We start from the raw sequence: 18448 nt of genomic DNA, 5'->3' as shown, positions 1-18448 counted from the left end.
TTTACATGGATGAATCCACAAATGCAAGTCAGGCATTGAGGAAAAAAACTACTATTCGGAATTAAATGAAGATAAATGTGTTATCTTAAGTTTGGGAGCAGGACCACACCCCTTTCACGCCCCTTTCCTGAGTCAACACTATTTAAGCATCCAGATCACACACATCAGTGTTCGTGACTTTGTGCCCCTCCCTCCCATCCTCTTTTAATCATTCTAATTTATCTCCTAGACGAGGGTATCGAGGCCCTAAACGGCTTCCATTTCTGTTCATTTGTGCTGTTCATGTTTCTCGCAATCCAATAAACACTTTGCATCATAGCTGAGATCGTGGTCCTTGTTAGTGAATTGTTCTTTCTGAATCAATACATTGCAGCACCTTTCAAGTTTTTGGGAACATTTACTTTTACCTTCTCCATGAATGTAAATTAGCAAATGTTTATGACTGTCGCTACATTCTCATCTTCAGGTATGGCCCTTTAAATAATAATACTTTTTAAGACCAGTTTTAAAACGCTGCCTTACATTTTGAATTCTATCAGCGACAGGTTAAAATGTGATTTTGCATAAATTGCCCCAGAGGGTAAATGGGGTGAAGAGGATAACTTTGCGACAAATGAGCGTGTGACCAAAATGTCATCTGTATCAATTTCCCTGAGTGCTCAGCGAAATGGTGAAATCTAAAGGTTGTCCCGGTTCAGTCAAAACACCAGGGGCACGGTGGATAAGCTTCGCTGCTTTACTGAAGAGTAAGAGTTTAACTGTTTTTAATCCTGAACTTAACAATAGCCAAACAATACCATCCTTTAAAATACCGTATGTATTATTGTACATCACAGGCATAGTGTGTATTTATTCAGACTGGCTTTTAACACTCTGTAATGTAGTGACACTTTATTTGTACAGTTTGTTTTTACTTTGTTTGTATGTTTTGCATTGCCTTGATTTTCCTTGTGAAGCACTTTCGTCACTGGAGAGTTGTAAAGGGCTTGATAGATAGATTGATTGACTGATTGATTGACTGATTGATTGATTGATTGTTTGATTGACTGATTGATTGACTGATTGATAGTGTTGTGTGGAGTTATTTCTTTATGGGACAAACAGGGCTTGGAAACCCAAAACAAAACAACATTTAATATCTATGAGTGACTGACCCAACAGTTATCTATTGACTTCATGCTCTTCACCCCTTCAATAATCTCTTTTACATGAAATGCACTTGCGCTTATTTTTCTGTTGTGGAAAAGTGTAAGAATATAAGAATGAATAAAAAATCAATCTCAAACACATATAATTATTTCAAGCTCCACCGCAATTATTTTCTCGAGTCATAGGGAAGTAGAAGATGTAATCAGAGTTGTTCATTGTACTTTCATGTTGCTCAACTGGATGCAATAAAGTAAACAATAAAACATGTATTGTTGGTTGCCTTAAAAAACAAATTAAATTCAACTGACCTTTATGTATACAGCTTATATTTTTTTAGGGAGTGTCTACAGAGCCGCGGTGCCGAAACTGCCATGTTATTTTGTGCCGTGGCTCCTGAAACTGCTGCGCTATTTGACCGCGCCGTTTTAGACCGCGCCAGGTTACGGTTAGGGTTAAGGAGGGGTCAGGGTTAGGGTTAGGGTTAGGGTTAGGGTTAGGGTTAAGGAGGGGTCAGGGTTAGGGTTAAGGAGGGGTCAGGGTTAGGGTTAAGGTTAGGGTTAGGGTTAAGGTTAAGGTTAGGGTTAGGGTTAAGGTTAGGGTTAGGGTTAGGGTTAGGGTTAGGGTTAGGGTTAGGGTTAGGGTTAGGGTTAGGATTAGGGTTAAGGTTAGGATTAGGGTTAAGTTTAGGGTTAGGGTTAAGGTTAAGGTTATGGTTAGGGTTAAGGTTAGGATTAGGGTTAAGGTTAGGATTAGGGTTAAGTTTAGGGTCAGGGTTAGGGTTAGGGTCAGGGTTAGGGTTGAGGTTAGGGTTAGGGTTAGGGTTAGGGTTAGCCATGAGGCTATATGGCAGTGCCGCGGTTCCTGAAACTGCTGGGCCATTTGACCGCGCCACGGCTCTGCAGCCACGGCCATTTTTTTATTATTAACATAGCAAAATAATCTCAATACACTTAAATGTAACAGTACCATGCACATATTCTGCTTGGTGTATTGAAATACATTTTGCATGCTGCATGCATACAACTCATTAATTCAACATTTAAAATAAAACAAAACTTTTAATAACAGAAACAGGAAATAAGTGCTGTAAAGGTCTGAAGGTCCAAACCAATAGTAAAAAGGAATAGTTTGTGGCAAGCACGAGAGGAACGCTGGATTTGAAAATTATAGCTTCAATTTCCCAGGCCTGCGTGGGTGACGTTAACGGTGGGATCAGCCAGCGCTCTTCCCAAAGTAATGGGATTTATGTGCAGCACAGCGGTTTACAACCAGGTAACAAATGCCTCTCTCGCGCGGTTAGACACTTCGCTACTCCCCCTGTCCTTTCTCTCTGTCATTTTGTCACCTTTATATCTTCAATATCTGTCTTTTTTTACCTCCCTCCGCTGCTCTTTCTGCTTCTTAGTGAGTTTTTTGGGGCTGATGACTTGCTTGTTCCTTTAGTATCACGCTCGATAAATCTGTTGTTTTCCTATGGCTTCATCAGATAAACGTTAAACTTGGAGGAAATGGTGTTGGCAAAAACTGTTTCACAAGCCTATACTGTGTAGTGATGTAGAGCCTTGAGAACCACAAATAACCAGTGTTGGAATGAATACTTTCAAATGTATTTAGTTACAGAATACCTTTCACATGTGCTGCATTATATGAAAGTGTGAGAACATGACAGAGAACAGCTTTTTGTTTTTGTTTCAATGTTTATTATGCAATTAATTATAGGATAAGATAACCTTTAATACAAATTAGAGAAGGACAAAATGCGCATGCACTCACTATGAGGGCTGCATTTTAGAATTCTCTCACTAATTCAGTGCCATCTGAAGCCTGCATTTCATGATCAAACACCTTAATATAGTTGTCTGATTTGAGAAAAGTCACTGTATTCTGAATACCACCAAAAGAAAGAAAGTACTTAAAATTTGTTTTCTGAATACTTATTTTTGGAACTGTAATTCTGTTAATTCTCAACAAAAAAAAATAATTGGCACAAGTTTTACCTTAGTAAAAGTAAATTCCATTAAAAAAATATAGGGGATGTGAGCCAAATGTCCTGTTCTGTTTGTCACATTATGTCTGTATAGTATTGAAATTGCCAATCTTCTGTCTAACATGTGTTATTTAATATATATTTAAATCAGAGAATATTTAAAACTTTCAAAGAGTCATCCGTTCTGCAGTAAAACTTGTGACTGACAATAGACTCCTGAGCAGTTCATTAACCCAGAGTGTACCCAGCCTCTTCACAACTCCTCTGGTAATTAAATAAATGAGTTTTAAGCATGGAAAAGGTCAAACGCAAAGTCCACACAAGTTCAACGAAGATTCTTAAAAAGCCTCCTTCACTAACTTTCACAGAAATGATCAAAGGCGCCTTACAAGCAAATTGATTCTTGCCAGTGGTACGGCTGGATATCCCCACCCTGATGCCAGCGCTGGACAGCTCTCTGGGAAGGAACGCAGCCGTTGAGGAGATTTAAAGTGCAGGAATTCCACTGGAAAGCAAGAGGAATCCAAACGCCACGAGACACGCATCAGGAATCAAGCCAGTCTAAATTATATTATGGATAGTCTAGAGTAAATTCAGTATGTTTCTTTCAGTTTTTTTCATTACGCAGAAGACATCACATATTTGAGTTATAGTCCAACATAAAACAGAGGCCAAAGATGCTGTCAGCCTCAATCGAAAGTGATTTTACACCATTGAAGTTACTGCAGATTGCCCATTGATCCTCAATGTTTCTAAGGAAGAATTTACACACAACTCAATGTAGCCTTTATTGATCTAATCATGTACAATAAATTGTAGACTATAGTATAAAATAGTTTATATTCCATACCTATAAATTAGAAGTATACATTCTAGGAATAAAAACAAGGAATAAATAAAAAAAACTATAGGCCCTTGATAAACAACACAGATATAAACCGCTATCAACATTTTCATTTGTAATCGAGATGATTCCAGCAAGTGAAAACTAGGCAGTAGTGTATATATTCAAAAAGTATAATAAATGAAGGAATAAATGAATAAATAAAATAAATACTGTGTAACCTTGCCCATGTTGCTTCACTGAAGGATTTGGTTTTCTGGATTTTTCTAGCTTCACTGCCGATGACAAAACAATCTGCAAACCCAAATCCCAGATGGGGATTATGATGGAAAAATCAATCAATCTCCTTTGTCCCTGTGCAGAGAATCCACAGTTGGACCTGTTAGGATCATCGTAAGAGCTTACTAACAGAGTGGAAGAGATTTACCAAAAACTATCATTAGATTAATACTGTGCTGGACAAAAGAAAATCTGCATTTCCTCTGTGCCATGTATTTATCTCAGCTTGTGTCATCTTGTGTTTTTGGCCCTGTCTGACACACACAAAAACACAAACACAAACACAAACACACACACACACACACACACACACTCAGGGCCGGCCCAGCCTATAAGCGAACTAAGCAGCCGCGTAGGGCCCCGAGGCGTTAATAGGGCCCCCAATCTGGCAACCCGTCTTATGACAAGTGCAAGCGCAGCGTGCGCCACTAGTGTAGTAGCGCTGCTGGCGCGGCAGCGCACACAGCGGTAACATATAACGCACAAACCGCATTTATTTGTAATGACAATCTGGCAACCAAGACACCAAACCTGCGCTGATTGGGCAACTTCATTGTGCGCGAGGAGATCGAGAGCAAAACATAAACACAACAGAACGTGGTCATCATGTCCAGAAGAATATATCTCCTGGTGCCGAAAAACTAAAGAAGAAACTTCTTGACGATGTAAAGAAACTGCAAACTCAACAACACTTTCCAGGTATTGAACTTCTCTTACAAAGAGACGGTTAATGCTGCTGTTTGAAACAACACGATTCTGTCACGTTAGTTCAGGCTGGAGGCGACGAGAGCTCTGCCCCGCGCACAATAATATGTCTGAATGAAAGATAATAAGCTTAACATTTACACCAGCCCCGTAGTGTGAGCTGCAGGTGAGGCCGGTGAGGGGCCTCTATGCCCCGGGTCACGAAGAGGCGGGGATCCGGTCCGGACGAGCGCCGTCTCGTCCAGAACCTCTGATGTGAGACTTTGGAGTGTACAGTGTGCGGCCCCTGTCCCGGTCCCCTGTCCCCTGTCCCGGGCCCCTGTGCAGCCTCAGTTAGAGATGAGCGGGTTTGAGTTTGCCTCTCTCTCTCACATCACCATGTGTGAGATCAATCGTGACTCGTGATGTCTGTTTTACTTTGACTTCTTAACGTGCAATGAGAGGAATGTAAAGGTTTATGCACATAAGGTCCATCAGCCAATCACATCGCAGCATTGTTTCATGCAGGAGTCCAGTGTGTGATGGTCTGATCAGAACAAACATTTATATTGTAATTAACTTTTAATAGAGAAATAAAACATTTAAATTTATTTAAAAAGCATCATTAGACTAGTTGTTATAAATTATAATAAATTGATAGTGAAAAATAACCAGACATTAAAATTACGTCTGTTAAAGAATAATACTATATATTTTTATACAAAAGTGGCAAAGTTGCAGAAACGCAGTCTCTTCACTATAGCTAGGTTTGAACCTTCACTTCTAGTTCTGTTCATTTTCTGGGAATAACATGTTTGCACTGTTTTATCAGTGTTAATTGTTAATCAAGCAATGCTTATGCCATTTGTTTAATTTAATATAACTTGTTTTGTCACTTTGGCAAGCAGGAACAGTTGGGAGCTGTAAAAGATAAATTAGTAAGGATAACTATTACTTTTACATTTTCAGTTAAAATGAATCAATTTGACCATAATTATTTTTCATAGCCAATATTGTATTGAATAATTAAGTACACTAATGTATTAATAACTGGCTTTAGTCATTTTCTCCTGGCACAGTTTCATCACATCATCATTTTATAGCATTACAACCTCAACATTTTACTCTTACTTTAGCCGGCTGGACCACATTAAAATGCAGCAGAAGACCCAAAAAAGGTCTGAAAATTTCTGGGGGAGGGCCCCCAGACCCCCCCCCCCTGTTCATTAATTTTAATTAATTAATTAATTAATGTGCTAATGTGGCTGTAGACCCTTAACGCCCAAAAACATATCTGGGACGTGTGTTATTTGTACAGGAAGTAGAGGTGATGTCAGCGGAATACCAAGTTGCATTGTGGGATTTAAGTTAGCAATATTTGAGTTTGTCAGGTGTTGAGAATAAACTAACTGGCAAACATATGCCCTGGAGTTTTGGTGCTCTTTGTTTGCGTTGAAGAAAGTTCCCATATGTGAATTGTTTACTGACAATGGCAGAGAGGGAAGGGACGCTGAACCAGGAGAACTGTGCCTGACTAAACCACACGCATACAATTGATCATGGCCATGGATTCAGAAACGCACAGAGGAGGCCTCAAGAGCTGTTTATTTCCTTCAGAATGTAGAACATGTATGAGGTGCAGGCAGGAGAAAGCCCTGTATTGTCCAATATTTAATCTACCCTAAGAACATTGGATAGTGAGTGCTTTGTTTAGCTGAAATGCAGAGAACAACTTGGAGAGCAAAGGCATTAGCCACATGGTCACAATGGTAAATGATCAATACAGGTATCTCTATCTATAGACTCAAAATTCATATAGATTAAAAAAACAGCAGTGTTATTCAATGCAAAACATATTTAAAATGTCAGTTCCTTGAGAGAGGTATAAACAAGGCTGTAAAAAATGAATCTGAATCTCATCAAATGCATATTTCAAGTTGGTTTAAGGGGAAAAGAGAAAAAAAAAATAGAAAAGTAAAAGAGAGGAACATCAGTCTGCAGCTAACAAAGCTGTCAATGTTGTCAACGGCAACAACATGGTGGAGGGCTGTGCAGTGGAGGGCTGTGCAGTTGCAGGCGGTGGCGTGGAGACGGACAGAGCAGTGTCGAGTGAATTGGAGATAACAGGGACTGTGACAAGTGAATTACAGCTGACGGCCCTGAGATGAGCTCTGCTACAGAAGAGACAGACAGCACAGGGAGGAAGACTTCATGACACAGAGGGAGTCAGAGGCCAGGGAAAACACAGCCACAGACAAAACACAGATGGGAGGAGCAGCGGAAAACAGCACTTACTTGTAGCATTAGTGAGGCGGAAGGTTACCGAACGATCTTCTATGTTACACACATTCCGCACAGACACTTGGCAGGTGTAGTCAGAAAAGTCCTTGGGCCGAAGGTTTTTGAGTTTCAAGACTTTAGTTTCACCCTGAAGAAGAGAGGTATAGGCCTTTACATGTAAGTATTTGCCATTCAGATGCAAATTGTGTTGTTAAAGAACAAGCACAAAGCAAGAACAAGGTTGACACTAGAAGACACACTGTCTGTCCGTTATATATGAATAATGACAAATTATAACGAATTATAGCAGAAATAATTGTTGCTAAAAATAAAACACAGCTTTTTGTTAACTCTACAAAAACAATGTTAAAAAAATAATAATTTGTTTTAATCATTACACATCATAAGAAAATATTTTATCTCTGAGCAAAACTTAGGACAAGTCATCAACAGGGGTAGAGCCAGGAGGAGAAAGAGGGCAGAAGAAAAACGCACATCAACCATCATAATTCTATTGCTATAAAGAACAATTTTCAGGTATTTTTCTTTGGCAGAAACTTCAGTCAGAAGACTGGACAACAAGGACAGATTACAGTGCCTTGATAAACCCATTTCACATGGTTTGAACAAGCTCTATATGTCTTTCTGAAAACATAAAGGAATCAAGAATAATACAATTCAAGTGACAATCATCCAGAGCATCTCTAAATCAAATAAGTGATTGTAATAACACAATTTAAACAGTGCTCCCCACTATCTACTCATGTGTTTCACTTTCGCTTGCCACTCGCTTTGATATATACACTCCACAAAGACAATCATATTCCTTTTATGGCCTCAGTGCTGATTTCTCAGATGGAGAGTTGTTTTAACTGTCTGTCTACTGGAGTACTTTAGGTGCCGCTGGCTAACACTGTCATGGCTCAGCCTTGGGAAAAGCCAAACAGCCGGGCTAATTGAACCCAAGAGGCAGCGCTCTGTTAGCAGACTGATGCTTTGATAAGAGGGGAGAAAGAGCAGCAACAACTGTGCAACGAGTGCGACTGACAGGCGGCTTAGGGACATTTAGCTGGGTTTAGGTGGAGCGTTTGACTGTCGAGCGTCATAGCAGGGACATACTAACCATATATGGACCAATATCATATCATACACATACAAGCTTAAGGAAATGAATAAACTATTCACTATTCTCTTGACCTCAGCTGGCTTTTCAACCTCTTTCACATATTTATGTTTCAGGGGTTGAATGCTGCAGTAATAAAGTCTAGGTTTGAAAGGAAAATGCAACATATCTCCTGAAAATTGTCAAAAGAGCAATACGTGGAATTAAAGCTGACCCTTAACCCTTCCTGCTTTTCATCAACATTTTACATTGTGTTTATTGAGTGTATCAGCATATAATGTAGTCAAATGCCCTAGTTACTGGCATAATCTGGTATACTATACTATTAGATGGCATTGATTTTGCTTTGGTGGGATATGTGAAAAAGAGCATAGCAACGGGAATCCATGGCATGCTGAAAGTAGTCTGTGTGTGACGTGGACTGGAAGTGGTGTTGCTAGTGATCCATGGAGACCCAGAGGCAAAATGAACGAAAGAAAGCATGTTTTTTCATAAAGACCATGTTCTCCGCCAGCTCACTGCAGGCTCAGTGTCTGTGCAGCTGAGAGGACGAAAAGAGAGGTGCAGAGGGAGCAGAGAGGAGGAGAGGTACAGAAGGGGCAGAGAGGAAGGGAGGTACAGAAGGGGCAGAGAGGAGGAGAGGTACAGAAGGGGCAGAGAGGAGGAGAGGTACAGAAGGAGCAGAGAGGAGGAGAGGTACAGAAGGGGCAGAGAGGAAGGGAGGTACAGAAGGGGCAGAGAGGAGGAGAGGTACAGAAGGGGCAGAGAGGAGGAGAGGTACAGAAGGAGCAGAGAGGAGGAGAGGTACAGAAGGGGCAGAGAGGAGGAGAGGTACAGAAGGGGCAGAGAGGAGGAGAGGTACAGAAGGGGCAGAGAGGAGGAGAGGTACAGAAGGGGCAGAGAGGAGGAGAGGTACAGAAGGGGCAGAGAGGAGGAGAGGTACAGAAGGGGCAGAGAGGAGGAGAAGTATAGAAGGGGCAGAGAGGAGGAGAGGAGAGGACAGAAGGGGCAGAGAGGAGGAGAAGTACAGAAGGGGCAGAGAGGAGGAGAGGTACAGAAGGGGCAGAGAGGAGGAGAGGTACAGAAGGGGCAGAGAGGAAGGGAGGTACAGAAGGGGCAGAGAGGAGGAGAGGTACAGAAGGGGCAGAGAGGAGGAGAGGTACAGAAGGGGCAGAGAGGAGGAGAGGTACAGAAGGGGCAGAGAGGAGGAGAGGTACAGAAGGGGCAGAGAGGAGGAGAAGTATAGAAGGGGCAGAGAGGAGGAGAGGAGAGGACAGAAGGGGCAGAGAGGAGGAGAAGTACAGAAGGGGCAGAGAGGAGGAGAGGTACAGAAGGGGCAGAGGGGAGGAGAGAAGAGGTACAGAAGGGGCAGAGAGGAGGAGAGGTACAGAAGGGGCAGAGAGGAGGAGAAGTATAGAAGGGGCAGAGAGGAGGAGAGGAGAGGACAGAAGGGGCAGAGAGGAGGAGAAGTACAGAAGGGGCAGAGAGGAGGAGAGAAGAGGTACAGAAGGGGCAGAGAAGAGGAGAAGTACAGAAGGGGCAGAGAGGAGGAGAGGTACAGAAGGGGCAGAGAGGAGGAGAAGTACAGAAGGGGCAGAGAGGAGGAGAAGTATAGAAGGGGCAGAGAGGAGGAGAGGTACAGAAGGGGCAGAGAGGAGGAGAAGTACAGAAGGGGCAGAGAGGAGGAGAGGTACAGAAGGGGCAGAGAGGAGGAGAAGTACAGAAGGGGCAGAGAGGAGGAGAGGTACAGAAGGGGCAGAGAGGAGGAGAGGTACAGAAGGGGCAGAGAGGAGGAGAGGTACAGAAGGGGCAGAGAGGAGGAGAAGTACAGAAGGGGCAGAGAGGAGGAGAGGTACAGAAGGGGCAGAGAGGAGGAGAGGTACAGAAGGGGCAGAGAGGAGGAGAGGTACAGAAGGGGCAGAGAGGAGGAGAGGTACAGAAGGAGCAGAGAGGAGGAGAGGTACAGAAGGGGCAGAGAGGAGGAGAGGTACAGAAGGGGCAGAGAGGAGGAGAGGTACAGAAGGGGCAGAGAGGAGGAGAGGTACAGAAGGGGCAGAGAGGAGGAGAGGTACAGAAGGAGCAGAGAGGAGGAGAGGTACAGAAGGGGCAGAGGGGAGGAGAGGTACAGAAGGGGCAGAGAGGAGGAGAAGTATAGAAGGGGCAGAGAGGAGGAGAGGAGAGGACAGAAGGGGCAGAGAGGAGGAGAAGTACAGAAGGGGCAGAGAGGAGGAGAGGTACAGAAGGGGCAGAGGGGAGGAGAGAAGAGGTACAGAAGGGGCAGAGAGGAGGAGAGGTACAGAAGGGGCAGAGAGGAGGAGAAGTATAGAAGGGGCAGAGAGGAGGAGAGGAGAGGACAGAAGGGGCAGAGAGGAGGAGAAGTACAGAAGGGGCAGAGAGGAGGAGAGAAGAGGTACAGAAGGGGCAGAGAAGAGGAGAAGTACAGAAGGGGCAGAGAGGAGGAGAGGTACAGAAGGGGCAGAGAGGAGGAGAAGTACAGAAGGGGCAGAGAGGAGGAGAAGTATAGAAGGGGCAGAGAGGAGGAGAGGTACAGAAGGGGCAGAGAGGAGGAGAAGTACAGAAGGGGCAGAGAGGAGGAGAGGTACAGAAGGGGCAGAGAGGAGGAGAAGTACAGAAGGGGCAGAGAGGAGGAGAGGTACAGAAGGGGCAGAGAGGAGGAGAGGTACAGAAGGAGCAGAGAGGAGGAGAGGTACAGAAGGGGCAGAGAGGAGGAGAGGTACAGAAGGGGCAGAGAGGAGGAGAGGTACAGAAGGAGCAGAGAGGAGGAGAGGTACAGAAGGGGCAGAAGGGAGGAGAGGCCTATTTGAATGAAAATGATTACTGTTACTTCTGGTAAATGTAGTTGATATTAAGATATATATAAAGATTTTATTTGTATTCGGATATAATTCAAATTTTCTGAGAAGTACTGTCCTAGAGTATTGTAGTTTTGACATTTACCTGTGCAGGGCCAATGCTAGACTGATGCTAGTGCCTCCATGCCCCAACACACTTTGAATGTGTAAAAAAATATGAATGGGTTTGATGTCTGAAATACAACCTTAGGGTTACCATTCATTAAGTTGTTTTTTAATATATATAATTTACATTTTGTAAATATTGCATAAATCGCAATCCTACGTGGGATCTGGGGGCCTTCAACCAAGAAGTTTTCAAAAAAAAGTAATTCAACTTTCTGTATGCTACATTTTATGCAATATTATTAGTTTACTCAGTTTATTATGAGGGCCCCCCACAGTCCCTAAATTTCATTGGTCTGCCCGAGGCCCTCCTGCTCTTCTGATCGAGGCTCTAGAAAACACAACAGGCTGCAAACTATTGACACTTTCTGTTGCATTAATGAAAACATGATTTAGACATTTGTGAAACGTTGAACCACTTTGGCTTTGTGCAAGCAGCAGCAGGACCCATCGCACGTCTTGTTTCATGCCCATGTTCATCATTTAAAGTCAATTTTGCTCCTTATAATTTGTAGATTGTGCCCCTGTTCTGTTTGTGTCTGTTTTAACTGTGGCTTGTAACTGCTTGATTTGACAGAGTATGCCTTCTGTAGAGTCACTGTTTAATTGCAAAAGGAACACTATAGCTGCTGGACAAAAAGCCTATTATGTCGTTCATCAGAGCACTTGATGCCCGACGCTCTGCCAGTCATTTGCGTAATGGGAGCGGCGGCACTGTACCTGTGTGTATAGTGGCTCATAGATGTCCACGCCGTTGTCCTTGCTCTGCTCAATAAGCATGTTGGCACGTTTCCAGATGAAGCGTGCAGGAGGGTTGGAGTTGACGGTGCAACGCAGGAACACAGTTTTCTCTTGGTAATAACTGCCACGCACATCACTGATGGTTTGATGCACTGTCAGGACTGGTGTATCAAGATCTGCACACACAAAAAGGAGAGGAATGTAATGGCGCATAACATTTATTAATTTGGACTAACAAATTATTTTACAAAGAATTCTGAAAACAGAATTACAAGGTTCCAATTTGTTGGAATTTTGAACCTTGGTCACATAGGTGAAATATCACTGGACAAACATTCACAAGATGAACATTAATCCACACATTTTAGTCCATTATGTACCACTTTCGAAGCTTGAACCACGAGGTTGAAATTATGCCTTTTTTATTAAAACAATACACAAGCAACACAAGACATCCAATGGATTTAAGACATATATTGCCCAGCGTATGAGTCTCATTTTGTTGAATATATATATATATATATATATATATATATATATATATATATATATATATATATATATATATATATATATATATATATATATATCAAAAAAGCAATAAATATGTGATCCAAAACATGTCCAAACTGCTGCATGCATATCAGCTTTATTGCAAAAATGGTGTTTTCTAGGTTCTGCTATGTCCTTCCATAGTTTCCCATCTTTTTTAAAAACTGCCAATCGCCCTCGCCTAGTTTTTTGGTGCATCTTTCGCTGCAGTGTCACCCCTGTCCCTCTGGTGGATGAGATTTCTGCCTGTGTCACATTTAGGGAGGCCCGCATGCCGGTTTGTGCCATTTCTCCAGAACCCCCTGCCACCTTCACTGCTCATCAGCCTCCCCTCCTCTCCTCACTTCCTTACCTCTATCTCTGACACCAGCCCCTGTGTCACTGTGTAATCCCCATTCTTCACACTCTAATTGAAATGATGTGGCCCCTTAACGTCATGGAAACAATTTCTAGCAGGGCAAGGGTTGGGTTGCTTGCTTTCTCGCTTTTTTTCTGTGTCAGCTCGGTCTCTAGGTCAAGTAAAGAACAACAAGCTCAGGAAATTTGCCACAAAAAGTACAATACGGTTATTTTTTTACTGGAGCTATAGCAAGAAAATATGAATGATTTCTCTACCATTATAGATATAACTGGATTGTTCACATAATTAGCACTGGAGTAAATGGAACACATGAGCTTTGGAGTTGATTTTAAAAGAAAGATACTATTTTTTTCAGGTACTAAATATTGAACTATAAAGTATAAGGATAATAATTTTACATTTTGTAAATCACAATCCATCCATCCATCCATTTTCTACCGCTTGTTCCCTTTCGGGGTTGCGGGTGACTGGAGCCTATCCCAGTGACTTCGGGCCTTAGGCGGGGTGCACCCTGGACAGTGGCCAACTTGTCGCAGGGCCAACACAGAGACATAGACATTACAGACAGACAGTTCACTCTCACATTCATTCACTAGGGCCAATTTAGACTTATTTTTGCCTAACACATGCATGTCTTTGGACGGTGGGAGGAGCCGGAGAACCCGGAGAGAACCCACGGTAACACGGGGGGAACATGCAAACTCCACCCAGAGAGATCATGTGATGTTGGTCTGGTCCGGGAATCAAACCCATGATCTCCTTCTTGGGAGGCAAGAGCGCTAACCGCCTTTGCCACCGCACCCCAATATTTAACAAAAATGGTTTGATAATTAAAAACAAACCCATTGACTACCTGTTTCTAGAATAGTCATGTTAAAAATTTAGGTCTGGTGGTACTCTGAAAGTAAAATATTTTCTTTGGTTTTAATTGGTATACAAAGTGAGAGAATCACAGTACTATGCAACTGTTGGATAGAACTTGTACCTTGGAAATATATCAGGAATAGGAAATATCACTAATTGTAATAGATACATAAAAAACACCCATATCTATACTTATATGTTTTCTTTTTTATCATATTGTTTTTCATTAGAACATAGAACAACAAAAACTTATATAAAATGTTGTTGTTTTTTAAAGCCAAGATCTAGCACAATGAATGCACTGAATGGCCCACTAAATGTGTTACTGCTCTGGCTTCACTCCACACACCTGTTCCCATATTTTACATACCCCATAAGAATTCTTACAAAAGTGCAAAACGGGACAAAAGGAGCAGAATGAATGACCATATTGTATTGTAGCAACTGGGTTTTCTAAATACTTTGCTGTGAGCCAACGGTTCTGTACCTGGCAGCGATCACACACCGTCAAACGTCAGTGCGTGTGCAATGTGAGATCTGGCAAAGAGGCAAGAAATGTGCCCACAGACCTTTGCGTGTTTGCAGCTGCAGGTAAAGGTATTGTTGTTATTGATTGTTTGTGACTGGCACTGGATTTGTGTATGATTTTCACAGATCATTTGCTGCATAGGGAATTTGCACTGTGCAATGCCAAGATGGATGGTCCTGTACAAATGTGAGACAGTTGGATAGCGGGGCTATCTGTTGTCACTGTCTGCTGCCTGACACTGCTGTAGGACAAAGAGAGGAGAGGCACAGAGTTTGAACAGAAACAAGGCAAATGTAGATGCAGGTACTGTAAATTCAGAAAATGAAAAACTTCAAATTTGTCATTTTACTTTGCTCTGTACAATTTTGTTTCTTAAGTAAAAGTACAAATACAAGTGCAAAATAATAACTAGTAAAAGTACTTAAGTGCTCATTTCAAAATGTACTTTTTGTGTAAAAATAAATTAAAAGTATTTAAGTACAGTACTTTTTATTTTGAACTTAGTTACATTCCATCATTGACAAAGTAAGCTGGTGTTTCATTGCAATACCATTTATGTAGAATCTTATCACAGTTATCTTACATTTGAGATGTCTTACTGAAAATAAATTAACATTGGCAATGTTGACAAATATCTTAACACATGAAACATTTTCTAAGATTAGTGCTGTGATAAGTTCTACAAAATGTTAAGTTTTCAGGCACATTCGACTCCATTTTATATACTTTTACATAAATCACTGCCTTTATGACACCTTTGTTTTTAGTTGCTTATAACCCCAAATCCCTGAGCGAGTCTAACTTTATTCGTTTTGAGTAAATGGAGACAAAAGATGAGACTGCAAGTTACAAAAACACAGTATAAAACTTTAATGAAGCCTCTGATTTCCCTGCGGTCCAGCCTTTGCACACTCAACATCACCAGCACTCAGCTGTTATTCTGTTGTTGATGGTGGCCACATGCTTTTAAAATGGATCTAATGGGCCTTCGACTATGGTGCTGCTCTACGCTGTTATTCTCAGCGTAGAGTTTGTAGTGGTGATGATAAAAAGACATTTTAGCTTCTCTCTGGAGTCTTACAAAGCATTGAGCAAAAGCTCTTTTCTTGCACAAGTTAGGCTATAGTTGAGGGTTATTTGTCATTGCAACTAACCTTGTCAGTTAGTTGCGATGACAAAAAGCGTAGAGTTTAAGGCAAACAGGTAAAACCTTGGGGGAACTCAATAAAAGTAAAAGAGTATTCAAGGTTTCCACTTTACGGAGCAAATCAGCCCAAAATGACCAGGCCAAAACTGTGGTAAGCATGTATTTGCTGTTTAAATGCCGCATCATAACCGCATCATAAAATCTGCTACCATGCGCATAATATTAATAATAGCATCTGTATGACTCAGAGTTACATTTCCCTAAGGATAAAGAGGTTACCAGATCATGAAATAAACCTGATGTCCTAACTGAACCACAAAGTCAAGTATATATATATAATATCAAATTAATAACAATGGCCTTAAGACGTTCGGCCCGCGGGCCGCATCCGGCCCGCCAAACGTTTTAATCCGGCCCGCCGAACATTTTGAATTAATATAAAAAAAATAAATAAAATTATATATATTTTTTTCGTTCACAGAACCGTAGTTACTTCCGTAACCGTTGATAGCGCTAAAACTACACGTCCCACAATGCCGCTGGTAGTCGCCCCTCCCCCACGCGGTTCTTCACTGCCTTGTGTGCTGCGGAGGGAGAAGTGCTGAGAGAAGTAAGACACGCATTTGCGCACTTTACAGCACTTACGCTCCTCAGAGCAGAGGTCTGAGCAAGGACAGAGACGTGTGGCTTTAGGAAACACGTGGAAGAAAGAAAGAAGACAGTTTTGTGGATGTTAGAGTTGTGCTAAAAGTGGAGCTAACAACAAGAAAACTAACTTCTGAGATGATGCTCTGTGAGGAAAACATCCAAACCTCTACAAACCTGGACAGATCAGGAGCCACAGGTCAGAATGTAATAAAGTATGAATATCCACACTAATGTGACTGAACACAAACACAATGACCTCATTTGAGTCACTACATGAATCATTTGTCACTAAGATCAACTTAAACTATGAAAATGGTGAGCTTGTATTGAGTTTGAGCAGAAACTGATATGAACATTTCACATCAGAAATGAGCAGTCTTTCACCTGCTACACATTTGTGCAACAGTCTCCACAACTATTACTAGGCTGTAAGAAAGCTATTTATTTCTTATATTTTTTATTGTTTTATTTTGTACATCATATTTGGCCCACGATTTGAGAAAAGAGTTTGGTTTGATTGAACACTGTGGCTCATAACTTAACCTCCTTAAACGCTCCACGTGTGTTTGTATTTAGTGGCGTGTCAGTTCAGGTGAACAGAAAACTACAGATAACTACAGATGACTACACAGACGTGGAAATGTTAGTTAGTACATTTAAACGTTTATTTTGTTATAAAGTCAAATACAATATTTTTCAGTTCCAAATACCCATGACTAAATGTTTCTCTCTGTAGATCAACTCTGAAGTTGTGATGCACATAAAGTGAAGCAGAAATTACACTTGTTTTTCTTAATACATTTCAGTTTATGAGAACAAACGTGTTTGTAATTTCTTTTAATTGATCCAGTAATTGCTTCAAAAACAGCGTAGGCTATATAAAGTTATTTATTTCTTATATTTTTTTGTTGTTTTATGTTTTAAGTTATGTTCGGCCCGCGACTCAGCCTGAGCGTCGAAATTCGGCCCGCGGCCCAAAATGAGTTTGACACCCCTGCCTTAAGAGATTCAGCCATTAAAATAAAATACTTTTTAACATGTCTGAACACAGCCCCAACTTGCCTTTATGTAGACTGGTTCATCAAGATTATTCTATTAATTGATAAACGTTATTAATTAGGTCAAGATAATAATATGTATATATACGAGTAAGGCAAGTCTTAAGAAGCCAGCTCAATGGTAAGACTGCACTGCCAGTGATTAGATACCCTGCAGGAATAATAAGGTGGCCAAAGGAAGAGCTATAGACACAGACACAGATGTTAAAACGTGAAAGCTCCTCACCATTCATGCAGGGTTCTACCTAGATCCAGCACCCTGAGACTGTAAACTAGCCGTAAGGAAGGAGGCCATGGACTAGTGAGTGTGAGAGCCACAATCCAGGATGAAACATCTAACATCCACAAGTGAATCAAGGACAAGGCCCCAACAGATGACGTGCTCAGTGAATGTCTCAGGAAATGGGGAATAGAGGATGATGAGGTGCTGGAGGGACCATCATGGGAGGACCAGCCCCTACATAGGATGTACCACAGGAACATAACTGAATGATATCAAGAAATCCTACCAATAGCTAGAGCGGAACAGAATTAAGGACAGCACAAAGGCACTCATCATGGCTGCACATGAACAGGCCCTGAGCACCAGAGTAATAGAGGCCCAGATCTACTACACCAGGCAAAGAGGCCCCTGAGACAATCCAGCACATAACTACAGGGTGTAAGATGCTGGCAGGGACAGTATAGATGGAGTGCCATTACAAGGTGTCTGGCTTAGTGTCAAAAACATCTGTGCAGAGTATGGACTGGTAACCCCAAGGTAAAAGTGGGAAACGCCCTCAAAGGTGGTAGAGAATGACCAAGCCAAGATACTGTGGGACTTCCAGATGCAGAATTGTAATGTCAAACCAACCAGACATAATGGTGGTGGTGGTTAAACAGCAGAGGAAATTTGTGGTTGATGTGGCAATACCACGTGATGGCAACATCAGGAAAAAGGACCATGAGACACTGGAGAAACACCACAGGTTCAGAGAGGAGGTGAAGAAGGCGTGGAAGGCAAAAGTGGTGCCCGTGGTCATCAGAGCACTTGGGGCAGTGAGCGTCAAACTGGAGGAGTGGATACAACAGATCTCTGGAAAAATATCCGACATGTCAGTCCAGAAAAGTGCAGTGCAGGAACAGCAAGGATACTGTGCAGAACCCTCAAACTCCCAGGCCTTTATAGAAGTTTGATATCGTAAAATTTGCAATGAATTATGAGCCATTAAACTTAAAATATTT

At 41.8% G+C, this 18448-nt stretch overlaps 1 protein-coding gene across 2 annotated transcripts in view; it reads right to left on the bottom strand.

The window, feature by feature from the left end:
- The window catches only part of mdga1 (MAM domain containing glycosylphosphatidylinositol anchor 1), a 189014-nt gene that overhangs the window by 47812 nt on the left and 122754 nt on the right, over positions 1 to 18448 (bottom strand). For both annotated transcript variants that reach the window (XM_072465520.1, XM_072465521.1), the window contains exons 5-6: positions 12045 to 12241; positions 7239 to 7371 (exon numbers count right to left, since the gene is read on the bottom strand). In XM_072465520.1, the coding sequence (XP_072321621.1) occupies positions 7239 to 7371; positions 12045 to 12241 (330 nt within the window). The remainder of the gene's footprint in view (positions 1 to 7238; positions 7372 to 12044; positions 12242 to 18448) is intronic.

Source organism: Eucyclogobius newberryi, unplaced genomic scaffold (assembly GCF_026437365.1).
Source record: "Eucyclogobius newberryi isolate DKJ021-1_F unplaced genomic scaffold, fEucNew1.0.hap1 SCAF_5, whole genome shotgun sequence".
NCBI classification, from domain to species: Eukaryota; Metazoa; Chordata; class Actinopteri; order Gobiiformes; family Gobiidae; genus Eucyclogobius; species Eucyclogobius newberryi.
Note: the sequence above shows the minus strand (reverse complement) of the source record. Positions and strands in the feature narration are given on the sequence as shown.